Raw genomic sequence first — 24608 nt, forward strand, 5'->3', positions numbered from 1 at the left:
ACATCACTCATCTTCCCAAAATCTCATCTCTCTTTCTCAACATAACTTTCATGCTGCATCCACAAACATTAAAGTAATGAACTGTGTACAGAAATCTTTCCTACGGTTAGATAGTGCCCTCTGTTGGAAGAATGATAAACTACAGTAACATTACACTTTCTTAACTTTGACACAACAGTGCTGTATTTTCAACCTTTAGACGGAAACGAAGATATACTCAGTGTTATTCTTGCATGTATACGTGCTGAGTAAATCTGTATCGATATGTAGTGGTCCAGAAGATGGTGACTTCCTATAAGATGGGAAAATATGTCTTATCTAATTGTATTGTGTTTATGTACTTCTTTCCTCATGACACACTTTTAGCTGGTTTGTGACGAGTCAGTAAATACATTATCGGATTTCCAAACACATATTAATTAAATATCAGTGTATATATGCCTGCTCTCTGTTGCTGCCCAATGTTTCAAAGGAAATTGACTCTCTGCAATTGCACAAACATGATTAGGCAAGAAGTCAAATGTCATATGCCCTGAGTAATCCTATCACAGAATTAATCCCTGTCAGCAGATAAGAACGTCTGTCCTCTCGTTGTCTTGTTACTTAAGGCTCTAAAAACTCACTTTACACTACCTACTCAACACCAAACGACAGACAGACAAAGTTAGCAACTAGCTGTTGAACAGGAGTTGGTGGAGACCCCTTTTTTGTTTATTAATCCATCACAATAACCAAATCAAAACTGAACTTGAAAGAAATACATTTGATAAAAACAGTCTTAGACAAAACTACTTGCCTATTATTTTCCAAACTAATGTTTCAAACTAGCTTGGTTCCTATTAAACTGTTTACATTTTACCTGTTACTAGAAATGTTTCCCTTTCTTGGAACTTTTATGTTAAAGTTTTATGCAAACAGTTCTCCTTTTGTTTTTCCATCTCATTTGACCACTGTCCCAGACTATTGGTAATAAATGTACATTCTCCCCTATATAGTTGCCTTGTGCATCATATATTTTTGGTCATGTCTATCCTTTCTACATTCGGATTTCTTACACATGAAGACAGGTGAAATTCAGCCTTCTCCGGTGAGAACATAGCACTTAAATATGCATCAGACTTTAACCAGATCAGGCAAAAGGCTCTAAGAAGGGTCATTCTTAGGGTTAGGGGGTAGGCCTAATACGAATACTGTAGCATATTTACTGTAGTCTATTTAAATGCTTATAGGTCACACTTTAGTCGAAGTGCTTATTCATAGCCTACATTAAGTGTGCTTAAAGTAATAATTGAAATGCAGAAGTTGATTCGGTCTCATGTGTCGTGACACCAGTTACAATGAAGAAAAGGTGATGGTCCAATCCTGCAAAAGTCAAGGACTGGCCCAGGTGAAGACAGCAGAGCTAAAGGAGTGAATATTGTGAATAGTTTGTGTTTCTGGTCATATTCTTTAGGTATAGTGTTCTTCTCTACCTACTGGATGTGTAAATAAGCAACTGTTTGCTCATAAAAAGCTTATAGGCCTACATTGGCTACATCAATATTGTGTTCACAACTTGTTTCTGCTGCCCCCAAGAGGCCAAAAAATGTGGTGTAGTGTACATGCACACAACATAGACTTATACAGTCTATGGTACACAAACAAAGCCCAACTGCATAATCAAAAGGTGAACTGCTGCCATGTAAAAGAAAATCGTAAAAAAATACCCTCGGTGGCGCTGGTCCAAGGTGCGCAGTTCCAGGTGCGCAGTGGTACATTGCTGTCCCTCGGTGGGCGGTGTTAATAGATCACATGACAGACGCCGCCATGTGGCTGTGGAGACCGACGCTGGTGTTAGGTCTGATAGGAAGCAAAGGAGTACAGAGAAGTATGGTAAGTGTGTGTAGCACGATAACACTATGTATATGTCTTTACGTGTGTTCAAATAACGTATCTGCTGCTGTCTGTTTGCTGAACAACATGTAGGTCAGATTGATTCTATTTTTAAATGCGGTGTAACGGACTAATGTGTCCGATGTTGACGCAGCGCACTCGCTTCGTGTAAAAAGCCCATTGTTAGCGTCAGTTTGAGGTTTACAGACATTATGTAACTAACGGTAAATATCCAGCTAGCTGCCGAGTCACGCACATTCAACTCCGTTTTCTCCGTTTTTCTGTTATTAAAGCTGTTGTTGTTGTTGGTTATCTAGCGGCGCTGTAGCGCGAGCTCTGATATAACGTAAAGGCGTAAAGCTGCCGTTGAAGTTGCAGTTAATCCATGGCAAGCGATTTTAACATTTAATAAACTAGACTGGAGATGTATTGCAGATATATGTTACTGAATTATTTCTAGTCAAAAAGAACATTTCTGATATCAACAACATCATTCTTACTGGTACAAATGACGTAACTTTTGCCATTCGTGTGTATTGGGCTCTCACTTCTAGATATCCACAATTACATTTTAGATATCTGGAATTATGTAACTAGAATGAGCATTCTGGATAGCTGTAATGTCATTCTTACTAGGAAAAACTCCCAGTTCAGGTATCTACAATCCAATTGTTACTAGGAATCATTTTATTTTCAGATATCCCAAATGAAAAACCATTCCAGATATCTAAAATGTATTTTTGACTATCAAAAAAATATAAATTATGACTAATTTACAATTACAGATATCCAGAATGTTCATTCTAGATATCTAAAATGTAATTGTGGATATTGAAAGCCCAATACACATGAATGGTAAAAGTGTACCAGTAAGAATGTCACTGTGGATATCTGAAATTACCGTTCTGACTAGCAAGACTTCAGATGTGACTAGGAGAAATAGTATAATGGATAACTAAAATGTTATCACAGAGAGGAGTGGGATTTTAGTATGTGTTAAAACTGCTTGCCATAGTTTTAATGTGAGCAAAGACATTTTAACAGTTGTTTAAAGATCACTTATTGAGTCAGTGCTAACTTACAGAATCTCATCCTGGCACACTTTTCTGGCAGTCAAGGACAAGACCAAATTGTCATGCATCATCAAATATGCAAGTAAAATAACAGGCAACACCCAGTCCTCCCTCTCAAACCTTCACACACATGCAGTCGGGCGTAAAGCCGCCACTATCTTACACGACCCCTCACACCCACTCTACAACTCTTTACAACTCCTTCCCTCAGGCTGTCGATACATGGTCCTGTTAGCAAGGACACTTAGTGAAAAAAAATCCTTTATCATCAACAACTCACTATGAAATCTTTTAAGGTCTTATTCTGTATTTACCTGTGTCATGCTATCTGATGTTTGTTTTATGTTATGTTAAAGTGTGTGTTTCTAAACTTATGTTTCTTTTATGCACACGTCTAAGAAACATTCCCACTGCTTTTTGCAGGGGACAATAAGGTTTTCTGATTCTGTTTAATCATCTGTTGTAATAGTCTGAAAACAAGGGGATGTAAAATTACATCAGATCAGATGTTCTCCTTATATTTCCTTAATATGCAATGCGTCAAAAACAGCAAATGGTAAACAATTTAACAATATTAAGACCTTTTTGTTTTTAATGTGCTGCCTTTCCGCGTCAACATGTTCTGTGTCAGTTCAAGGGCGGGGACATTAATGACAAAAATGGACCAAAGTGCAACTTCCTTGTCTTGACGTGTACTTGCTTGACTCTCAGTCCTCTCATTTATCTCGTTCATCTTGTTTATTATACCTGAGCTTACTTTTGCCCTTTGTTTTGCTTCTATGGACTTTAGCCTGGACAAACCTCTGCCTTAAAGTTGTATTACTCAATAACACACAATCACTCACTTAATAAACAATCTTCATTTTTTCACTTTTGCAGTGTGCTCAAGTTGCAGACTGGCAGAGTGCCAAATCAATCTACGAATTCTCTGCCAAGGATATTGATGGCAATGAGGTGTCTCTTGAGAAATACAGGTAAATAAGGTAGAAGACAATGGGTCTCATACAGCAGCATTCTCTTAATGTCCCTTGTATTTTCTGTTAATAGAAAAGAATAAGGCAAGGCAACTCAAGATGCACTAAACAAACCATCCAAATAGGCTTTTACCCAGTTGTGCTGAATGATGAACCCTACATGATCATTAGTGTTTATCAGCGTAGGTAACACCCCCTAAACACTGTATAATAGCAGGGGCTGTGCTGTATGCAAATACTCTGGCACATGGTTAAGAATTGGAGAGACGCTAACAAAAACATTTTGTAAGAAGAAAAGGAACTTCCGAAGTAGTGAAATGAAGGCACTGTTAGATAAACTTAAAGGGACTCTACTCCAAACAACGAAAAAAAAGTCGGTTGGGATTTTCACGGCCACATGCACGGACCGTCTATCACAACAACCAAGATAGAAGCTCTAATTACAACACAAAGAGGGAGAGTAACTTCAGTCTCTGCACAGGATGCCATTGCTGCACCATATCTTTACATAGACAATATATATTTACTGCTATATTAATGTTCTGCATGTTGAGTACAGGGCCTTTATTTTCATTTCTGGTGTTACAGGAAAACCAAAAAAAACAGCTAAAAGATATAGTAATATATAAATATTATAATAATCTACATTTATTTTGATATTTATACCTTTTTTTTTTTAAATGGTCCTCAAATTTATGTTTCCTTGGGTTGGACACAATTTGTGGACCGTTGTCTTATAATGTTTTTCTTTTACTTTAGAGAGGAGAAAATCCCACGAATCAGTGGGTACTAACAAAATAACAATAAATCGTGACAACGAGAAAAAATAAGAGGACATTTGTTTATATATACCTTCCTGTATGAGGCCCAATATCGTGTATTCTTGTGGCTAAGGACTTTGACTTTCATAGCGTGTGAAGGAACGGCAATGTAGAGTGGAACAGTCTTGCAATTGTAATGTTTGGACTTGACATATAATCAGTAGTCTGCATAATTGTTTTACCTAATTTAACCTCTGGTCCTGTTTTTCCCTGGCAGAGGAAATGTGTGCATCATTGTAAATGTAGCCTCTAAATGAGGAAAGACCAAGGTAAACTACACTCAGCTAGCGGGAATGCACGCCTCCTACGCTGAGCAACATTTACAAATCTTGGGCTTCCCTTGCAACCAGTTTGGAGGACAGGTAACAAGAAAACACTGATGACAACACAGCTTTATATTTATTAGAACTTGTATTTCAAATGTTATAACTGTATGTTTTTTTTTGTATGATCCAGGAACCAGGAACTGATGCGGAAATTAAAGAGTTCGCCAAAGGTTACAATGCTGAGTTTGACCTCTTCAGTAAAATTGAGGTGAATGGAGACAATGCTCACCCTCTGTGGAAGTGGATGAAAGCACAGCCCAAAGGCAAAGGAACCTTTGGAAAGTGAGTTGTTGACCTATTTTTCTGTTTACTTTACAACAAGTCTCATTACAGTATGGACACAAACCAGTAACAGTGTTTAGTGTTCCCATGAGTTCAAGAGAGATATATTTGTCACATATACATACAATGATGTATTGTGAAATGTTCCGATAAAACACAGAGGGGTGATTAAAATAACTGATTAAACCATGTGCAATACCATGAATGAGTTTACATTACAAATAGTACATTATTGTTGATGACGATCATTATGTATTACTTCCCATTACTCAGATGACATGCTTTCATCGGTTTACCGTACAGTCATGTGTGAGAAGAGGATTGAATCTGATTTTAAAGGGTGTCGGCTGTGTGGTAATATATTCATGACATCCTGCAGCAAAAGCAACAGAGTTGGGGGTGGGCCGGGGGATATATTACCAACTTGGTCATATTCATAGTAATTGCCATAATTCCTGTTATAATCTACTCACTAATTTCATCTTGTGTGTGTGAACCATAGACTGTATAAAAAATGAACGTAGGGCATTGATGTGATGTTGAGGGGAGGGAGATGCATCCATCTAGCTGACGTATACCTCCGATAAAATAAAAACTAGCCTGGTACAAAACAAATCACCCCCCTCAGTGTTGTCAGGGAGATATGACCTAAACATAGACTATAATTTTTTTGTACCAGGCCTTAAATTGTTTAATGATGCTGTGAAAACAGCCTGTTTAACATGGGTGTCAATGAAAAACTGCTCTATTGGACTACTCCTACTCTACTACTCCTAGTGGACAGCAAGTTTTGGCACTTCCTTATTGGATCAACCAGGAAGCCGCTGTGGCGGGGGCTTGGTGTGGACCCATGTTGGTTAAACATAAATATATTGACAATAATCAATTTGTAATTTCTTAAAGTTAGAAATGTATGGAGATACAAATAGTGTTTTAATATTTTATGATAAATTGTAATTGGTGTTTAGAATTTTGTAAAAAACAAAGTGTGACACACACATTGTGTTTCTCTTACTTCATCACGCAACTTACTTCCTCTTTGTTGCTCATTCATACTGGATGTGGTTTGTGTTTTACAGAATTATAGAAGTTATTCTAGCATGGTATACAACAGTTATTCTAGCATGGTATACAACAACTAACGATAAGCTAGTGTTGAAAAGGGCATTAAAACCATCTAACTTCTGACATGCTATTATAAATCATAATGTCAAATGCAGTATGCCAAAAATACCAGGAGGTCCTACTGCACCAGGTTGGATTTTGCGAGCATGCTTTTCTGACTATTCTGACCCACAGTCCCCCCTCCCTACACACAAAGTTCAATGCACTGTGTTATCAAGAAGTAGTATATCCAGATGTATGCATACTGCAGCTAATAGTATGTACTTTGGCAGTGCAGTTGCAGTACAAACTAAAAGGAAAAAGTATGCAATTTGGAACATGTCTAAAGTGTAGAAAGCGAGGCCGTGGAAACCCGTCATTATCTATTGTGGCCAACTTGATTTGAGCCTTTGCTCCAAAAAGGATGAAACAGCAGGTTGTGTTGTAATATTATTATTTTTTTCTCCACAGCAACATCAAATGGAACTTCACAAAGGTACATTGCTAATATAGCTGGCACTATTCCTTTCTAAGAAGCACAGTCAGTAAGATTTAGCCTTTACTACATGAAATATAAATGTGCTAATATCTTGCTCTTGTTCCTCAACAGTTTTTGATTAATAAAGAAGGACAGGTGGTGAAGAGATACGGGCCAACAGATGATCCAAGCGTAAGTGCAGTGTGTGTGCGTGTTCACGTGTTTGTTATAGGGAACAATATTGTGTTTCTAGCTTGTGTATTACTGATACTACACTTTCTATTAAACCATGCATCGTGTTAGTCACTCGGTTCATTCTCTGGTACTTTGTTCCCCCTCTATCTGAATTATATTGCACTAATACAGTAATCCAAGCAGTTGTGCTTTCTTACAATCGATGTAGGAAATGTAAGTTAAAGTGTGTCACTGATGTAACGGGTTAGATACATACAATTGTTTCCTGTCATTTAGATTTAGTTAAAACTTTGTTAATCTCAACCTATAGGAGATTATTCAGACAATGTGTTGCATTATGTTGATCATGCTCATAAAGAGAGATAGAAGACTGTATAAAAAGGTGAATATTTGCCTTTGTATCCATATATTATTCGGCTGTAGTGAACAGTTCACATCCGTCCATGATGCTGTAATGGTGCCATTCCCCATTTACCATCTCTGTCATAGTAACATTTCTACATATTTCTCTTTGCAGGTGGTGGAGAAGGACCTGCCTACATACCTGTAATACTACCGTCTCCTATGTGTTAGTTTGACTCCGGACCTCTCCCATGGACTTCAGGGTTTTGGTGTGTGTGTGTGTCTGGACCAGTGACGGCCTGTCTGTAAACCCAGCATTGGGGAGGGCAGGCCTGATGAACCCCAGCGTGCAACTAACCCCCAGAACACACCCATGCAAGACTCATAAGACCATGGGAGACCCTTCAGATCTTCGTTCAACCTCAGCCATTCCTCTTTCCAATACAAATACCATCTAGTCCTTTCTGAATGTTAAGTGACAAGTTTGTTCATGTGACAGGATTAGTTTTGTGTCAGGAAATAAGATGCCATATATTTCACAGATGTCTGAAACAGCTACTGAATGATAATATTATTTGCACTTAACTTGCTGAAGGGCCCATTATTGTATCTGTAACTCATGACTTATCATGTGATGAAATTGGAAAATAAATGCTGTCTATTAATTTAATTTGTCTATTTACATGCGTCTATTTAATATGAATTTGAGCTATATGAATGCTCACCTGCTAGTTATGTTTGGTTGTTCTTCTTTTCTTCACATAGCCTGTTTGTTTAGATTGTTTTGAAGCTAATGAAAGGTTTAACATTGCAAATACAAGTAAATAAATCCACAGCGTTCTTTTTTTGAATTTTTGGATTATCCAAAACCATACTTTATTTTTTATATAATAACCTTTAGTATGTCCTAAAGATGTATTTTAAGGGTCTGCAATCCTCATTATTTCAACGTTTTCTGTAAATAACAGTAATTGTAGGGAAATGGACGTTCCCTGAGAAACCAAAGTAAATATTAATAATGTATCCATGTATTATTGAAAACTACAGTATATGGACCTATCTCGGATGGTATGTTTACCTGACATTCTCAACATGTTCAGCTGACCAATGGTGGGCGGTGACAAAAGGTGGCTCGGTTATGCTGGTAGCTAATAAACAGGATTCAATGAATCCTAAATAGCCTATACTATTGAATAGAAGAATATGTTATTATTGTATATGTTGGCTGCAAATGACTTTAACGGTATCCTGCGGCTACACTGGGAAAAAATGGGTGAAAAACAAACATGATGGGCTTCTCGTAACTTCGTGGTGGAGTATCGGTTCTCTTTTTATTTTTTATTAAGAGCAGCACGAAATGGGATTCTGCACTACAATGGTGCACGATCCCATTACACGCAGAACCTTATGAAATGTAGCATTTAAAAATAGCTTCTCCCTCAATGAGACAACACCGTTACTTTTGTGAGCTTAGTAAAACGATGCTGTGTACCGGGGCGCGCATCTTCCGTTGCGTGAGAACGATGACGCACAGTAGCGGCACAGATGATCTGGCACCGCTTCCTCTGAACGTGTCGCTGCGTTTGCCTTTAAAACAGCCACAAATAGGGCTGCACGTTCGCGTAGTTATGTAATTATAGCTAGTTAATATTCAGGGAGGTGAAATGCCTGGATTTCTACATTGTTTCGAAGCGCGTACCGCCTCATCTTGTTCTCACTGAGGAAGGATACGGCTGCACGTCGTCGCCAGTGACCCTCCAGGAGATGGACGGGAGGACTGCGGAAACCGGGGATGACTGGAGGACGAGTGAGGAAGCGGCCGCCGGCCTCTGTCTGCAGCTTGACCTGGGGGACACCGGTTCGTACGCTTTCATTCATTCATTCATTTATTGTCGGTAAAGTAGTCCCATCATATGATGCCCTTATTCAAGCCCCGCTGCCGATGACAGCAGGTCCATCGATGATAGAAGTTGGACATAACTGAGAAGCATCCTATTATTGAATCATCTCAATATGATTTTAAAGGCTAGACTTAAAAAAACAACATGTTGCCACTAAAGCGAAAAAACATGTAAGAGGAACCTAAGCTGTGGAAATGAATAATACATGGCTTGGTTAGCTGACAGTGTCCATATATATATGTATATATATATATATATAATAAGTCACTGCTGCTCTGTTGTAAATGTCCCACACTGCAGGCTGGCACAAACACAAGGTGCACATTAGGGATGTGTACACACGTCTCAGACCTGATAAAGACCAGCTGCTGTGGGGTGAATGTTACATCTCACCGGAATGAGTGTGGAGCTATTTGACACCTGTGCATGATGGTGTCATTTGGATTTTCCTCTGTCTTCATTATTCTTACCATCTCACGCCCACCTCTTCCTCAGTAAATCTGAAGAGTGCTTTACATAATCTGATGTGGTATTAAAACATAAACCACACACTAATCCCTTGTGGGTATCAATTTTAAGCATCACCGTGGATGTAACAGCTACAAATACGACACAACATGCACGGCAGGTTTATTTTTTTATGTTAATGATGTTTTAATGTTAGTATAGGAAAGCAGATGTTGTCCTCATCAGTTTAACAAGTCCAGCAAGTTGTTTTTGCATGTGCATGCTCCTGTGTACACGGTTACGTTGTGCGCACATGGTTATTATTAAATCCACCAGATTATACATGTGTGCAGAGAGCCTCAGGACATACAAATGTGTCACATTAGTGTCACAGCAACAGGCCGCCACTTTCTCAGCTGATAAGGGACATATCTAATCCTCTTTAATGTGACACACACACACACAGGCCTTAACGCATGCTCTTCTTAACATTGACACAAAATGTTTCATCGAAAGAAAATCTAAATTTGCTTTTGGTAAATGGGTTTTAACATAAACAAACCAACTTGATAGCCTTTTTCTTACATGGTAATCAGAAAAATTCAGCGTGTCTGTCCCTGTTTGTTGCTTGCAGCTCAGTGGCACATTATTCTGGTTTGACCCTAATCCCACAGAGACTCTTTGTGTGTGCGCCTGCCCTTAGGATACTCCTTCTCATTGTTCTGCCTGACAGGCTTTCCTGTAGTGTGAATCTGCAGGTGTGACCAGCCACGTGTGTCCTGTCACTGCATGAAAGGGCCCGTAAGAAACAAGAAATTTATGAAATCACGAGGAACCACTCAGTTTAGTTTGTGCATTTGCATGCTACATTTTGTTACCAAGTTGTTTTAACGTTATTTTTGCACAGTTTTTCCCAGTCCAAAATCTCTACTCCTTTTCTTAAGTTTGTTCCATGTACATTAGTATTTGAACAATGTCATTGTGAGCATTTTTGCATTCCGATGTTAGCTTGTAGCTGAAAACATTGCAGTGCAAGGTCAAAGCTGCTATACTTTTAAGTCGTGTTATTAATGCAGGTGCCACTTTTGAGCAGTTAAAGAGTCAGAGTAGTGGGGTGCTTGTACATGGATCCGGATGACAACTTACTACCTGACTGTTGTCAGGACTTTTAATTAGACATGTACGATATTGGATTTCTTGCTGATATCCGATATGCCGATATTTTACAACTAATTGGGCCGATAACTGATGTGGATACCGATATATACTCTTTTTTTCCCACACCTAACTGCAGGGGTCATCAAGTCTCTTCTGTAGTTGAATTAACATATTATTATGCAGACTCTTCTGTTGGCACACCGGCAAATTCAGACATAAATACAAAGCTTAAAATTATGAAATGTTCACTCCTTGTTCAAAATAGGAAAAACACTTACATTTATCTTACATAAAACACGACAATTTCTTTTTAACATAACAAGAAAGATACATCCTACGTATCATGTTGTGCTGTGCACGTAATCCTCCCGCCGACGGGCATTTAATCTGATTTAATTAAGGAAGCAGCAGTCTATTAATTGATTGGTTTATTATATCGTTGTGTAAGCCGATATTCGACAATACATTTTAAAGTCAATATTGGCTGATACCACTAGCTTGCCGATATTATAGTGGATCCCTACTTTTAATGAAATATGCTGGATGTCAGTCAATCCTGAAAAATTTAGATTGTATTTTGTATTGACGCTCCAACAACAAGTTACTATCATTAAGTATTATAGACCTACTGTATCGACGTGTCATGCCTTAGTGATGGCAACCTCTGCTACAGTGTGCTGTACTTTAATATGGCTTCAAGATTCATTATCCTTCTGTCAGCTGCGTTTCTTTAATCTTCGCCCTCACACGACCTGAAATTTAGCACGATTATGCAAGTGGGCTGTACAACTGTCAAGTAGTATGAACGGTCTCTTTTCCCATTAACCTCCTTCCTTTCTGCTCTCTCTTCCTCTTTTATAAACAGACACATACATGCACGGCCCAGTCGTGTCCTTCATGTCTGTGGGAAAGATTCTTCTTAATCCTTATGTGTGATTGGCTGGCGGTGTGATCTTGAGACTTTAGCCAATGAATGCACTCATTAGAGATTAGGGAGGAAGTCAATCCAATACAGTTTTTACCTTCCCTGTACAAATCTCATTGATCCAGGAATAGAAAACACTGACAGCACTCGGTTGCTGGGGTCTGGTTGCTGAATAGCAGGTCGTGGTTTAACCAGGAGTTTCGCTTCATGTCTTTGTGAATTAGCAAACAATTGGTAACCTATAGAGCCTGAACTCCTCTGCTGGTGAGTTGACCACCAATTTATTTGGAACAAGGTTGATGAAGTTAAATTTGTATGAAAGTTGCTGAATTAGCTTTTAGCTGTATGCTAATAATATTGTGTCTTTTGTTTGTATTTGTATTGTATTTTTCCTATTAAATTAACAATAAGATCAAATTTGAGCTTGAACTGAGGGATGTGGATCTGGATATTAATAAAATAATCTCACCAGGATTCTTTTACCGTTGTCCCGGTTTTCTATGTTTGAATTTCCTCTTTTCTGTGCACTTGGAGATACTCAGAGGATCATATATAATAGATATTATGCATATATTTGATCTGGATAACTACACATTATATATTTCTTTATACAATCATAGACGTAATGGAAAGTAGCAGCAGGCACAGCTCCCAATCTTAGATGGTGTATTGGGTGCACGATAAAGACAAGGATCAACGAAATGAAACACTGTCATTAGAAGATGAGTAGTCCTCTTATTAACTGTGGGAAAAAACAAACGGGAGAACCCATAAGCATGAGTCTGATGCCAAAGTTACCATTTCCTGTTAAATCATTAATTTCTAAATGACGCTAAATAATGTACCACAGGCATTTCTCAACCTAATTCTCCGGCTGTTTCTCTCTCTGTCCACAGATTCAGCCAAGAAGGCTCAGATAACAGAGGTGAGAGGCTACTTCACACTAACCACCTGTCTGTCGCACCTGTCACTATGACTTTTTTCTTTTCTTTCCCTTCTTTTACCTGTATTGGTTTGTTTTGCATCGTTCAATTTCACACCTCTGTTTTGACAGTATCAAATATACGCTGTACCTATATCACATATACATTTGCATTTCTCTTCCTGTGACAGATGCCGTCCCCGTTCGGAGTAGGCCCAGGTCATGAGAAAAAGATTGGCCACAGGAGGGTAGATGCCTCTGGAGAGACAACCTACAAGAAGGTAAAGCCTTTTCCTCTTCATCCTCTTCATCTGTCTCCTTTTTTGTCTTTATGTTTTGCCTTCAATGCTGTTTGTTGGTTTGCTTGGCGTCACGATTTCATCAACTACGTTCCGCCCACACCTTACTCTTGTTGTTCCTTTCTCTGTTCTCCACCTCCAGACTACCTCCTCTGCCTTGCAAGGTGCCATCCAGCTGGGTATTGGATACACTGTAGGCAACCTCAGCTCCAAGCCTGAAAGAGATGTGCTGATGCAGGACTTTTATGTGGTGGAAAGCATTTTCTTCCCCAGGTGCGTTTGTGTGAGCCAAGTGGCATTTATGTGCATGTGTGGCACATACCTTATATAATCTTTTATCTCCTTTCATTCTTCATGTTGGTCCTATCTGCTCCATACAGCGAAGGCAGTAACCTCACTCCAGCCCACCACTACCCAGACTTTAGGTTTAAAACCTACGCCCCAGTGGCCTTCCGCTACTTCAGAGAGCTGTTTGGGATCCGACCAGATGACTACCTGGTGAGATATATCTGTTAGATACTGCATCAGTAGTGAAGTGAATATATACGCATCACGCATAATTATTTAGCCTAAATAGCCAAACAAATGGTAGTATTACTGAAATCGCCATACTGAGGCGATGTAGGTGGCTATTGTATACTTCCAACAATAGGCAATAGCTACTTTTATTACAGTTCCGTAGTGTAGGAAGAAAGATCTAATAATATTTTAATATATTTTATTGTTTGACAAAGATCTCTGCACACCTGAATGAGTAACAGGTGCACTGGAGGAAAGTGTTATCTTGAAGACACATTTTACGCTTACAGATAAAAATCTTTAATAATAATAATTTTGATCTTTCCGTCCTTTATCAGGTATATAGATAGATTTATATGAAGTTCTCTTCGAAGAGTGGAGGTATGAAAGAAAACGCGCCCCCGTCACATCAGACCTCTACTGCTCTGAGGATGAACATTTAATGGCCACATGCATAAAAAGAAAACTGTGTACATGCAAACACACAAAAAAGTTGCACATGCCCCAACATAATTTGCATGTGAGGGTGTACACACGCTGCACGTTTAAGCTCACATTCTACCTGTGCCATAGGGAGATTAGCAGACTAAAGCTTTCTTTTTTAAACTCCAAGTAGTGTCAGCAGAATGTCAGAGAGTCAGTGTGTGTGTCTGAGTGTGTTTGTGTTGGTGTTGGAGTGCCAGTATAACTGTGTTGTGTTGATTAAGCCTGAAATTGAATTACTTTGTTGAGCATTCAGCACTTTCTCTTACTTCTCAGCTTAAATCTCCAGATTCAAAGCAACTTCATTAAAACTTATTTAATTATTTACAAAGTCTTAATGGCTCCTCACTGTGAGGTATCAAGTCTTAATTTAAGCCCTCTAATGCTATTACTGAGCTGCTGTATATGCAGTTTAATAATTCGCCTCAGTTTAACATAATTCCTGCTAGTACACATGGTATTCAGCAGCTGCAAGAAGTCGGGGAAAGTAACATTTCCACAGTTAAGTGAGTAGCTTCACTGCAGATAATAACTAATGCTTCTAATAAGAAATACTGCATTAAGGTGTCATAATGAACCATTTACGCTACTCTAGATGTGTAACCCTTTGCACCCACTCTCATGACACTTTCTTGCACTCAGTAGTGTATACACACTTGCACTTTAAAACAAACTTCTCTTTTTGCTACTGGTGAGCAATACCATGTGAGTAGGTAGATGTATTAGCAGTTTGATTGTCTATTTGAAAGATCTATTGCATGGGTGTCAAACTGATCCAGTAAAGGGCCGTGTGGCTGCAGGTTTTCATTCCAACCAATCAAAAACACACCTGGTCCGACAAATCAACTGTGTGAAGACAGTTTAGGTGATTGAGTAAGTCGAATCAGGTGTGTTCTTGCTTGGTTGGAATGAAAACCCACAGCCACACGGCCCTTTACTGGATCAGTTTGACACCCCTGCTTGGATCTAACATTAACAGTGCTATGCAGCCCTGCAGTACCCATGAAGTGTTGAAGTTGACATTTTCAAATACCTTTACCAGATGGACAGACTATTCTTTTTAAATCAGGCAGAGTAAGCCCGAGAATGAATAAAGTCTGCTTTTATGGCGGTTGTATGCTGAAGCAGTCTTTGTGGAGACTGGAGGTCAGATTATCAGGCTTGATGTTTAAATTTAAATGTATTTTTTTCCTCTGTGTCTGTGCTCTGTCTAGTATTCTCTGTGTAATGAGCCACTGATCGAGTTGACAAATCCAGGAGCTAGTGGCTCCATATTCTACGTGACCCGCGATGACGAGTTCATCATCAAAACTGTTCAGCACAAAGAGGCAGAGTTTCTACAGAAACTCCTTCCCGGATACTATATGGTAAGTCAAACCAAGCCCCACCCCTCAGCAGAATCAATTCAATAGACATTTACAAATAGTTAGTATGTTGTACATTTTGAATATGTGTGTTATCAAGGATATATTGCATACTGTTAGTGTTCAATTCAATATCTAGTATAGACACATGTTTACTAAATATTTGATATACAAGTTGTATACTAATATTTAGAATTCAAATTCTCTGTATTCAGAGTTTTTGGTGTGTGGGCGTGGGGTGTGTAAAGTACATGTGTGCAGGCTTAACTTCTAGTCATCTTTGTCCTCTTTATCCTGGTTCCTTGTTGTTGGCACCGGTCAGCTGTGACGCCAGCAGATGACTTTGTAATAGATATAAGTACAGAGGTCGTACCTAGGCTAAGTACTCCTTAATAGATTTAGCATGCACCCAGTGGAGACACACAAGAGTGGGCTGAGGCCTTTGGATGGATCACGCTGCCTGACAGGTGCATGCTACTCTGGCTGAAACACATGAAACTACATGCTGTGTTAATTGAATTCTCCCTGTTTCTTTCTTTATGTCTGCTAAATAAACTCCATCTCCAGAACTTGAACCAGAATCCCCGGACTTTGCTGCCAAAGTTTTTTGGCCTCTACTGTGTCCAGTGCGGGGGCAAGAACATCAGACTTGTTGTGATGAACAATATTTTACCACGCTCTGTACGCATGCACCTCAAGTTTGATCTGAAGGGCTCCACATACAAGAGGCGAGCATCCAAGAAGGAAAGGGAGAAGTCCAAACCCACTTTTAAAGACCTGGACTTTCTGAATGATGTTCCTGAAGGCCTCACCCTGGACCAAGACACATACGGCGCTCTAGTCAAAACTCTGCAGAGAGACTGTCTGGTGAGAAAGAAATGAAGGAAAAGATGGATGAACAGTATTTTTTAAAAGTAGATTAACACTGGGCCTTTTTTTTATTTTAACAAAGCAGCACATTCAACCACACATTAACTATTTATCTGTTTGCTCAGTAGTTAAAGAATAGAGAAAGAGAAGGAAGGGAAAGTGGCTTATGTATTTATGTATTCCATGCCGCTGGGTGTAAAATCAAATACATATTACAAAATGTAATGAATTTCCTTAAAAGTTTGGAAAATATTATAATATAAAATTGTAAAATATCACGAATGTGTTTCATGGCAGGTTCTGGAAAGTTTTAAGATTATGGACTACAGTTTGCTGCTGGGGATCCACAACAAGACCCAAGCAGAGCGAGAGCGCCAGTCTCAGGGCTCACCTGCAGGGGGTGGGGATGAAAAGAAGCGCGCAGCTCAGAAAGCCTTGTATTCCACTGCCATGGAGTCTATACAGGGAGGCTCCACATGCAGGGACACGCTGGATCATGATGACACGTAAGTTACTTTTTTATGTTTGTCTTGCGGACATAATTACATCTAATTTACAAATGATGGTAATGTCCCCCTATCCGTTTGTAGTATGGGTGGTATTCCAGCTGTGGGTAGTAAAGGAGAGCGCCTCCTGCTGTTTGTTGGAATCATTGACATCCTGCAGTCCTACAGGTATGTAATATATGTAAATGAATACATGAAAAGTGAAATCTTTGATTAGAATTCACAAAAACAACTGTAATCAGTTAGTTCAGCATCATTGCATTTCAAATTATTTGCTATTGGCCCATTTTCTGGGGCTATTTCAACCCGTTTTCAGTCCCAAGGCGTCAGATTCCAACACTTTGTCACATGCCCCTCGTCTGAATGAGACAAACCTGGCTTTCAATCGTGAACCCATCCACAGCAGGGCTCCAGAAGTAAGAGCGACAAAGCCCTGTGCAGTGAGGAGTTCAGGTGGGGTGGATGGGTCAAACAAACACAGGCCTTTCACCCAGGATACAGCAGTTTGTGTCCTGCGTGTCCTGATCATGTCCCATGCATTACTGTAGTTATGTTACAAAACTACTTATTTTAACCGTACCCATGATCTGAGTTTTGTTTGAATTGACAACGTTAACCATGCTGTTCCCGTATTTAAAACAGCAGCCATAGTGGAGCTTCACAGTTTAGCAAGGGGTTCTGACAAAGCGGCCATATGTGACAAGTCGGGATGAGAATATGGGTTGGGTTTGGGTGTTTACTAGGTTGCTTTAAAACTGAAAAATACTGCTGTTCTTCCAGCATAAACAGAGATTTTCAGACGTGTTCCCCACACTTCCAACAGGATTTTTTTTCTAAATGATTTAAAGAGACACACAAACTACTAGTGTTTATCTGATTGGATACCAGTTGTCTCAACCATATTTTCTTGGAAATGAATCAAAACTACTCCCTCCTCCGTCTGATATACTACTGACAATGCACTTGTCCTTTCACACATTAAATGACAATGATTTTTCTCTGGCTTCAAAGACAGGAAATTATTATGCTGACAGTAATCCAGGCAGTATATGTCTACAAGGAATATAAAAAGATGGAAAGAGATTGTTGTGGAAAAAAGTAAACCTGCCAGACGGAATGGATGAGACACATAAAAACAATATCTATTGTCAGGACAAGTGTGGACATAAGAAATTGTGTGGTGCCTAGCATAAAACACAGTCTTTTAACACAGATCTTCAACATTGCAAGTGGGACTGTAGCCTCTGATTCAGAGTTGCCAGGTAACCACAGTGAGTCAACTGAATAATGAAAATGTTTTGTCTGACAGAATGATCAAGAAACTGGAGCACTCTTGGAAGTCGCTCATTCATGACGGGGTGAGTAGCTTTCACATGAATCATATGTAATGTCCCGTATCCAAATAAAACGAACCTTGATGAGCATTGTGTCTGAAAAGTGCAGCATCATTAAACATAATCTCCTTTTTTAATTGTCCCACAGGACACAGTGTCAGTTCACAGACCTGGTTTCTATGCCGAGAGGTTCTACAAATTTTGTAGCACCATCGTCTTCAGGAAGAGCAGCTGTGAGTTTACAAATGTGCATCGGTCATACTCCTGTGGTGTGACAACAATGCTAATGAGGAATTATTTTGCTTTCCTCTGTTATTAATTATTGGGCCGTTTTACTGAGAGTACATGTTAACTATCCCCTGCTTTCACAGCATTGCGATCTTCTCCATCTAAGAGAGGACGAGGGGCTCTCTCCATGTCCAAGTCCAGTGCTGGAACGGGTTCAGTGGGGAAGCGTCCCTCAGTGAGTGATGAGAGGCAAGAAAACCTGGACAACTTGGAGAGCCTACGAGGAGCTGGCAGGTTACCCATGCTGGAGGACAACGGTAGTTTACTCTATTAGTCCACAATGATATACTTTAATGACATGTTACTCCAGAGGTGGAAGTAAGTCACACATGTGCAAATGACAAGCAAGTCTCCAATCTCAGAACCCATCAGCTACCTGTCTGTTAGGCACTAAATCATCTGGGGGCAACAGCTATTATTTCAGGCTTTTCGGTGTAGCCAGAAATTTCCCAGCCAAGACTTCCTCTTCTGAGTGATGGTCATTTTTTACAGTTCGATTAGCAACTTGAGACGCAAAGATTGAGAGAAGGTGTCTCTATAAACAGATATCTGCATATAAATGCAGATAAAATAATAACAAAAAGCTAAAGAATAGCTAAATCATCATCAGACAATAGTGGATGGGTTCTGTGATTACATCATGACTGATGTGTTCCTCCTCGTTTGCTGTCCACACGGACAGTTTACCTGCATGCAACCACAGCCCACTCAAACAGGATTAGTAAATACTACTGGGACTGCAAACAGAAATCAGACCTCTTCCGCTGCCCAAATGTTGTCCCGTTGCTAAAGATTCTGCCTTCACATGCAGGATCTGTTTATAGAGATTAGCAAGTCTACAGTCCTAACCTTCAAGTCTCAAAGAAGTCCCAAGTTACTGTGACGAGAACGAAGAGGCTCTGCTATAAAGAGTTATCGTGAATAGTTGAGTTTTATTTATACACTTTTGGCTTCTGCTGCTCTGCCACCTGCCATGTGTCCTATTAGGTTGCAGTTTGCGTGCATTGCATGAAATCACCAAATCACTTTTTCTTTTTTTCTCTTCTCAATAGCTAGAAAACGGCTTATGTTTAATTTAAAATGAATCAATTCCTTTCAAGTCATCTGTGTAAAGTATTAAGTCTCAAGTCATGACTATCAAGTCAAAGTCAAGTGTGATTCAAGTCAAGTCATGGGACTCAGGTCCCACACCTCTGTGTTACACATAGGGTTCATTGAAGGTTGTCACGTGTGCCCATGTGGCAGTAACCGTCTTCAAGGCTAGCTACCTTCATCCAAACTAGTGAGGAAATATGCAGCATACTGTATTGCTGCCTGAATAACATAGTAAAACATTAAGTGTGAACTTGTGAGTGCCGGTTTCCCCTTGTTAAATTGTGCCTACTATTATGTTAAATTGCCTGCAGGTGAGTGCTCCATTTTCTCTTTAAATTAAATGAAGAGAGCCTTTATTGATCCCCGTGGAGGAATGGAAGTGCAGCCGCATTATGACAGCAACAGAATCAAAGTAAAAGTAACACTTGAGCAAATCAAGACTAGATATTCATTAATCGATATGTTAGAAGAGCATAATGTTATACGCAGGAGCATGCATTATTTACTGCCCACACTTATAATGGAGGAAAGAAATGAACAGAATGTGAGTGTATGACGTAAAAGCCATGCAAGCAATGCATGCAGCACCTGTCTAATTGTCTGAGGTATAATGTTGTACATTAGATGGCAATGAACTCTATTGAAGGTTTTGAGAACACACATACGTTTATTTAGTTAGTTTATGTCTGATATTGGTAAAGTTATTTAATCCAGTTTGTTGTTTTCATAGTATATTTTCATCTCTTGAATATGCATGATCTCTTTTTATATTTTTCTTGGTTAATTATGTGTATCAGGAAAAGAGCCCCCCTGCACTCCTCCTTCCTTTGAAGATGCTACCACAGCTTCCATCGCCACCACGCTCTCCTCTAACAACTCCTTACCCACCACCCCCTTCGATACACCAGAGCACCCGCGCTCCAGGAGACAAATGCTTTCCCCAAGTGTTGCCAGGTGGGAATACTTTCATGAATATGCAATTAGGTATCTCTAATGACCATATTCTGTGAAAACAATGAACTGTGTGCGCTGTCCTTCCTTACTGATAGCACACCCTGTATCTTCCTGCATACTTTTAGGGTGCAGAGGGAGGTAGTTGAGGTTCATGGGGAAAAGGACACCATTACAGTGGAGGTGGAGCTCAGGTACAGATGTATACTGCAATACTATACTAGTACAATATCTATAGCTATCTATGTACCAGTATTTTTAACAGTGTTTTTTATGTTCATACAGTAAAATCCCGAAGAGCACGGAGCTCACTCAGATGACAGAAATTACCTCTCCCAGCCATCTGTCACCTGATCGCCAGCCCCATATTGCTCCATCCACCCCGGTCTCTATGAGTCCATCCTCACGATATTCCTCCTCCACCCTTCCTCCTTCCCTTGTCTCTTCTTCCTCCTCCGCTGCTCAATCAGCCGGCCAGTCATCCTCCACACTTTCTTCATCAATACGCCCATCCACCAAACCACTCACCTCTCCGGCCGCCGCTCAGGCCTCCATTCTTCTTTCTCCAGTCTTACTTCCAGCTGCGCAATCCACACTTCTGACTTCAGATCCAACCACCTCCACACTCCCAACCGACTCAGCATTTACTCCCATATTCCCTGCAACATCTCCCTCCTCCACCCAGAGATCCTCTCACCATCTCCCCTCGACCCCTCCGTCCTCCCTCCCTCCAAGCCCCCAGGTGCCTCAGCGGGCTCCACGTCCATCGTGCAATCAGCTGTCTGTGTCCAGCAGCCACAACTCATTAGATGGGGAGGTACAGGTGTCCGACATCTACTTTGTAAGTCCCAATTATCATGTGTCAATGCTTGAGGTTTTTTTTTTTCTTTTAACTGATGATGTTAAAAATTAGATAGTAAGCCAGTTTCAAAACTAAATGAGCTGAAAGTTGAACTGCCATGAGCCTCAAAAACAGACAAAATAAGACATAGAATTGAATGGATGGAATTTAACTTGATTAAATGTATCAGTGCACATTTTTATAAACCGGTCAGTACACTTGAGAAAGCTATTTTCTGTGTTGTTTTGTTGTCTGCCTTCTTCCAGAGAGTAAAAATAATTTTCCTACTCCTGTTCTTCTTTATCCACTGGGTCTCTTGCAGTGGCCTAGTCAGGACAGCGTGGTAGAGTTATGATGGTGAGGGGGAGGGTGTGTGTGTTGCAGTGTGCACGTGCTGGTGGGGTTGCTCTCGCTGTCCAAAATGTTTGTTTTTTTCTAAAGCACAAGGCTGCCACCGGTCATAGTTCATGCTTTTGAATGTATCAACAAAACACCGGGGTTGCCTTTATCTCACAGCATGATGTAATTAAATCTGTCGATCTGCATTCATGAGTCCTGTCAGTGTCATGCACAGCTCTCCATAATTTTTCTTTCACATTACAGCATTCATTTTCTATTTTCCACTTTCTTTCGTTTCCGCCCCTTGATAATAATTGCTTCTCTCCTCTCACGTCTTCCCCCATCTTTCTCCTCCATTGTGTAATAACTCATTCAATTCTCCTTATTTTCCTGTGCACACATTATGTACATTTGTGTGTGTTCATCTGCGTGTGTCCATCCATCCATCAGTATGCAGACGGCAGATATTGGGTGTACTCTCCCGTTCTTGGTCGTCGTAAGCTAAACTCTAGCTCGAGTTACAATGTAAGTCACCAAAAAAGTGGTAGTAGAAGTAGAAGTAGTTTCATTTGTTCCACGGGCCATTGCATTGCTGGTAACTCTTCCATTCGGACCGTCACGAGCATAGCTGCTTATGGATCTTCAGAAGTACTTAAAAGTCAAGCTACAGTGCATTTCTTATGACTTATTTAGTGTTAAAGTCTGCAAAAGACATTGCATATTAATGACTGCAGCTTCTGAAGGGCCATCGTGTGCATTTAAATGGAGCATGCATTTATGTGTAATGATCATTTAAATTCTTTTTTTTTTTCGGATCTGGGACCTGCAGTTAGTTAGTTAACTGTAGTTAGCTTGTATTAGCTTGGTGCCATTTGTGATCCCTCAAGCTTCTGCCCTGTGGCGCTCAGGAAGCACAGAGGAGCTGACAATCTCCAAGTCACCTGTTTATTAAAGCTACACTTTTACATTTTAAAGCCCTTGAAAACATGGTTTAAAATTTTAAGTATTTCTTTACAAGTTTAAATATTCAGTACTAAATAAGCAGCAATGTTGTTGAAGTTTTGGAAGGAAAGAAAGTTTTACGTTCAAAAACGTATCTGCTTCATCAGGACTGTGTGGGTGTGGCTTGATCAGATGGGCAACATGATCTGCCAACCCTAATGTTTGGAAACTCTGATTAGAGAACAGATGTGTGTGACATCACCTATTTCCAATTTAGTGCAGCCCACTCCAAACCATAGAGAGAAGGCAAAGGCAAAAGAAATGTCTCATGTGAAATAACCAAAGCTTTTCTGGCTTTGTCAGAAAATTATGTGTTTACTGAGGATCCCATCTGTCACAATAAGAAGCCGATTGAGTAAATATGATTTAGGGGGTCTTTAAAGTGAAATTGCACTAATTTTAGCCAGAATACCCAGATCAACTGAGATCCTGTAGATGTTCTTTAGCAACATTTCCTCTGAAAAGTAATGAGCAACCATGGACTGACCCTAAGCACATTGTGTGCAGTTTTAAAAAATAAGTTAATCTTGGTGCCTCCAAACATGCACAATTGCACCGTGCAGCTTTGAACTATCCAATATCTGAGGTGTATCTCTATAAATGTATCTTCTCACTCCCCTCTCATGTTTCTCCTCTCGTCCCCTGCTGCCCTCTGCTGGCTGTGTTTGATAACAGCAGACTCAGGAGGACCGGGGCTGGGTGTACTCTCCTCTGCACTATGGCTCAGAGTCCAGAAGAGGCTCCGATGGGGAGAGTGAGACAGTGAGTGTGCATTTCATTCATTATTATATTTGTTTATTTTCCTTTTTTAATTTCTCTTACTTATCCTCTATTTCTCTCCCTCCATATTTGTCCTTCTGCTCTTTCAGTAACTCACAGTGAAAAAAGCAGTGGTGGGTGGAGCCAGAGGCTGTCTCCATATACAGAAGCTGTGAGGTTTTAATGACAAAGCCACCAGGACACTTTGAGAACTAATGCTGGTTGCTTAAGTTGCATGTGGGAACAGAGACTAAAGGAATGAACTTAAAAGCATTCAAGTATACAACAATACAATCATGCAAACACTGACATACTGTACATTCAAACGCACATACAACTATCAAAATGTTATGCAAAACAAAACAAATCAATCTTCAATTCCTGGACAATCTGACTGACATCAAGCAGATAAATAAGATTAAATAACATGGTACAATCAGCAGAGTGGCACTGTGAAGGGCTGTGGCTGTTGAGTCAGGTGATGTTACAGCCCTGCTTCTGGCTGTGAAGGTTTTTAGTGTACATGAGTCACGCTGCACTGTGCCAGCTCTGGCTATGCAATATTGACATACGTGTTATTGATTTCTCTTTTTTGACTCATGCATAACTGCTTCAGAATTTATTCATGCATTTATTTTTCACTAGGGGCATGTCAAAGCTGTATATAATTTTATTTTAGCACTTTATCAATGTACATGAGGCTGAAATCAGATATGTTTTGTTATTCTGTCATCAGTTATTGTTTGAAAACCCTCAAACATAGTTATTGGTTTGTGTGCTGTGTATTGCACAGGGTTTTGTTTTACACAGCAGTGTTTGGTGGTCCAACTTACGAGACTTCGATCAAAATGCCTTATTGACCAACTCATTTTCATAACTGTTCTTGCTATTTTGGAATCAAAACACCTAAATACACATATACAGTAAACATGCAGAGTATTTTATTGGAAACAAATACCAAATATTTGAAGCAGTTAAAACAATATAGCAACCATGCATTCAGACGTTTCAGGATTTAGAACCAAGAGATCAAGAGAGAAAAAGTAAAAATAATCAAGTAAATGGTAGATAAAGCGTGTGTGCTCAAGCACTTACATGTAAGTCTGTATGTGCCCTAATATCTCTGTGTGTGCATGTA

At 39.7% G+C, this 24608-nt stretch overlaps 2 protein-coding genes across 2 annotated transcripts; both read left to right on the forward strand.

The window, feature by feature from the left end:
- Positions 1-1771: 1771 nt before the first annotated feature.
- On the forward strand, positions 1772-8137 carry LOC310957622 (phospholipid hydroperoxide glutathione peroxidase-like). Its single transcript, XM_083928267.1, has 7 exons — positions 1772-1872; positions 3825-3919; positions 4958-5102; positions 5197-5348; positions 6924-6948; positions 7063-7122; positions 7643-8137. The coding sequence occupies exons 1-7, from the start codon at positions 1792-1794 to the stop codon at positions 7673-7675; spliced, it is 591 nt and encodes a 196-aa protein (XP_083784393.1). The 5' UTR covers positions 1772-1791; the 3' UTR covers positions 7676-8137.
- A 1094-nt stretch (positions 8138-9231) lies between these two features.
- Positions 9232-23712, forward strand: LOC310958119 (phosphatidylinositol 4-phosphate 5-kinase type-1 gamma-like; the record flags this gene model as incomplete). The annotated part of the gene is made up of 18 exons (XM_083928936.1): positions 9232-9325; positions 12795-12823; positions 13012-13101; positions 13262-13392; positions 13500-13617; positions 15336-15488; positions 16053-16352; positions 16653-16861; positions 16946-17029; positions 18171-18219; positions 18344-18428; positions 18567-18740; positions 20376-20532; positions 20658-20723; positions 20815-21370; positions 22160-22234; positions 23387-23473; positions 23581-23712. 18 exons carry the CDS (start codon positions 9232-9234, stop codon positions 23581-23583), a joined length of 2460 nt encoding a protein of 819 aa, XP_083785062.1. The 3' UTR covers positions 23584-23712.
- Positions 23713-24608: the final 896 nt, after the last annotated feature.

Source organism: Echiichthys vipera, assembly GCF_963691815.1.
Source record: "Echiichthys vipera genome assembly, chromosome: 15".
In the NCBI taxonomy this organism is placed as follows: domain Eukaryota; kingdom Metazoa; phylum Chordata; class Actinopteri; order Perciformes; family Trachinidae; genus Echiichthys; species Echiichthys vipera.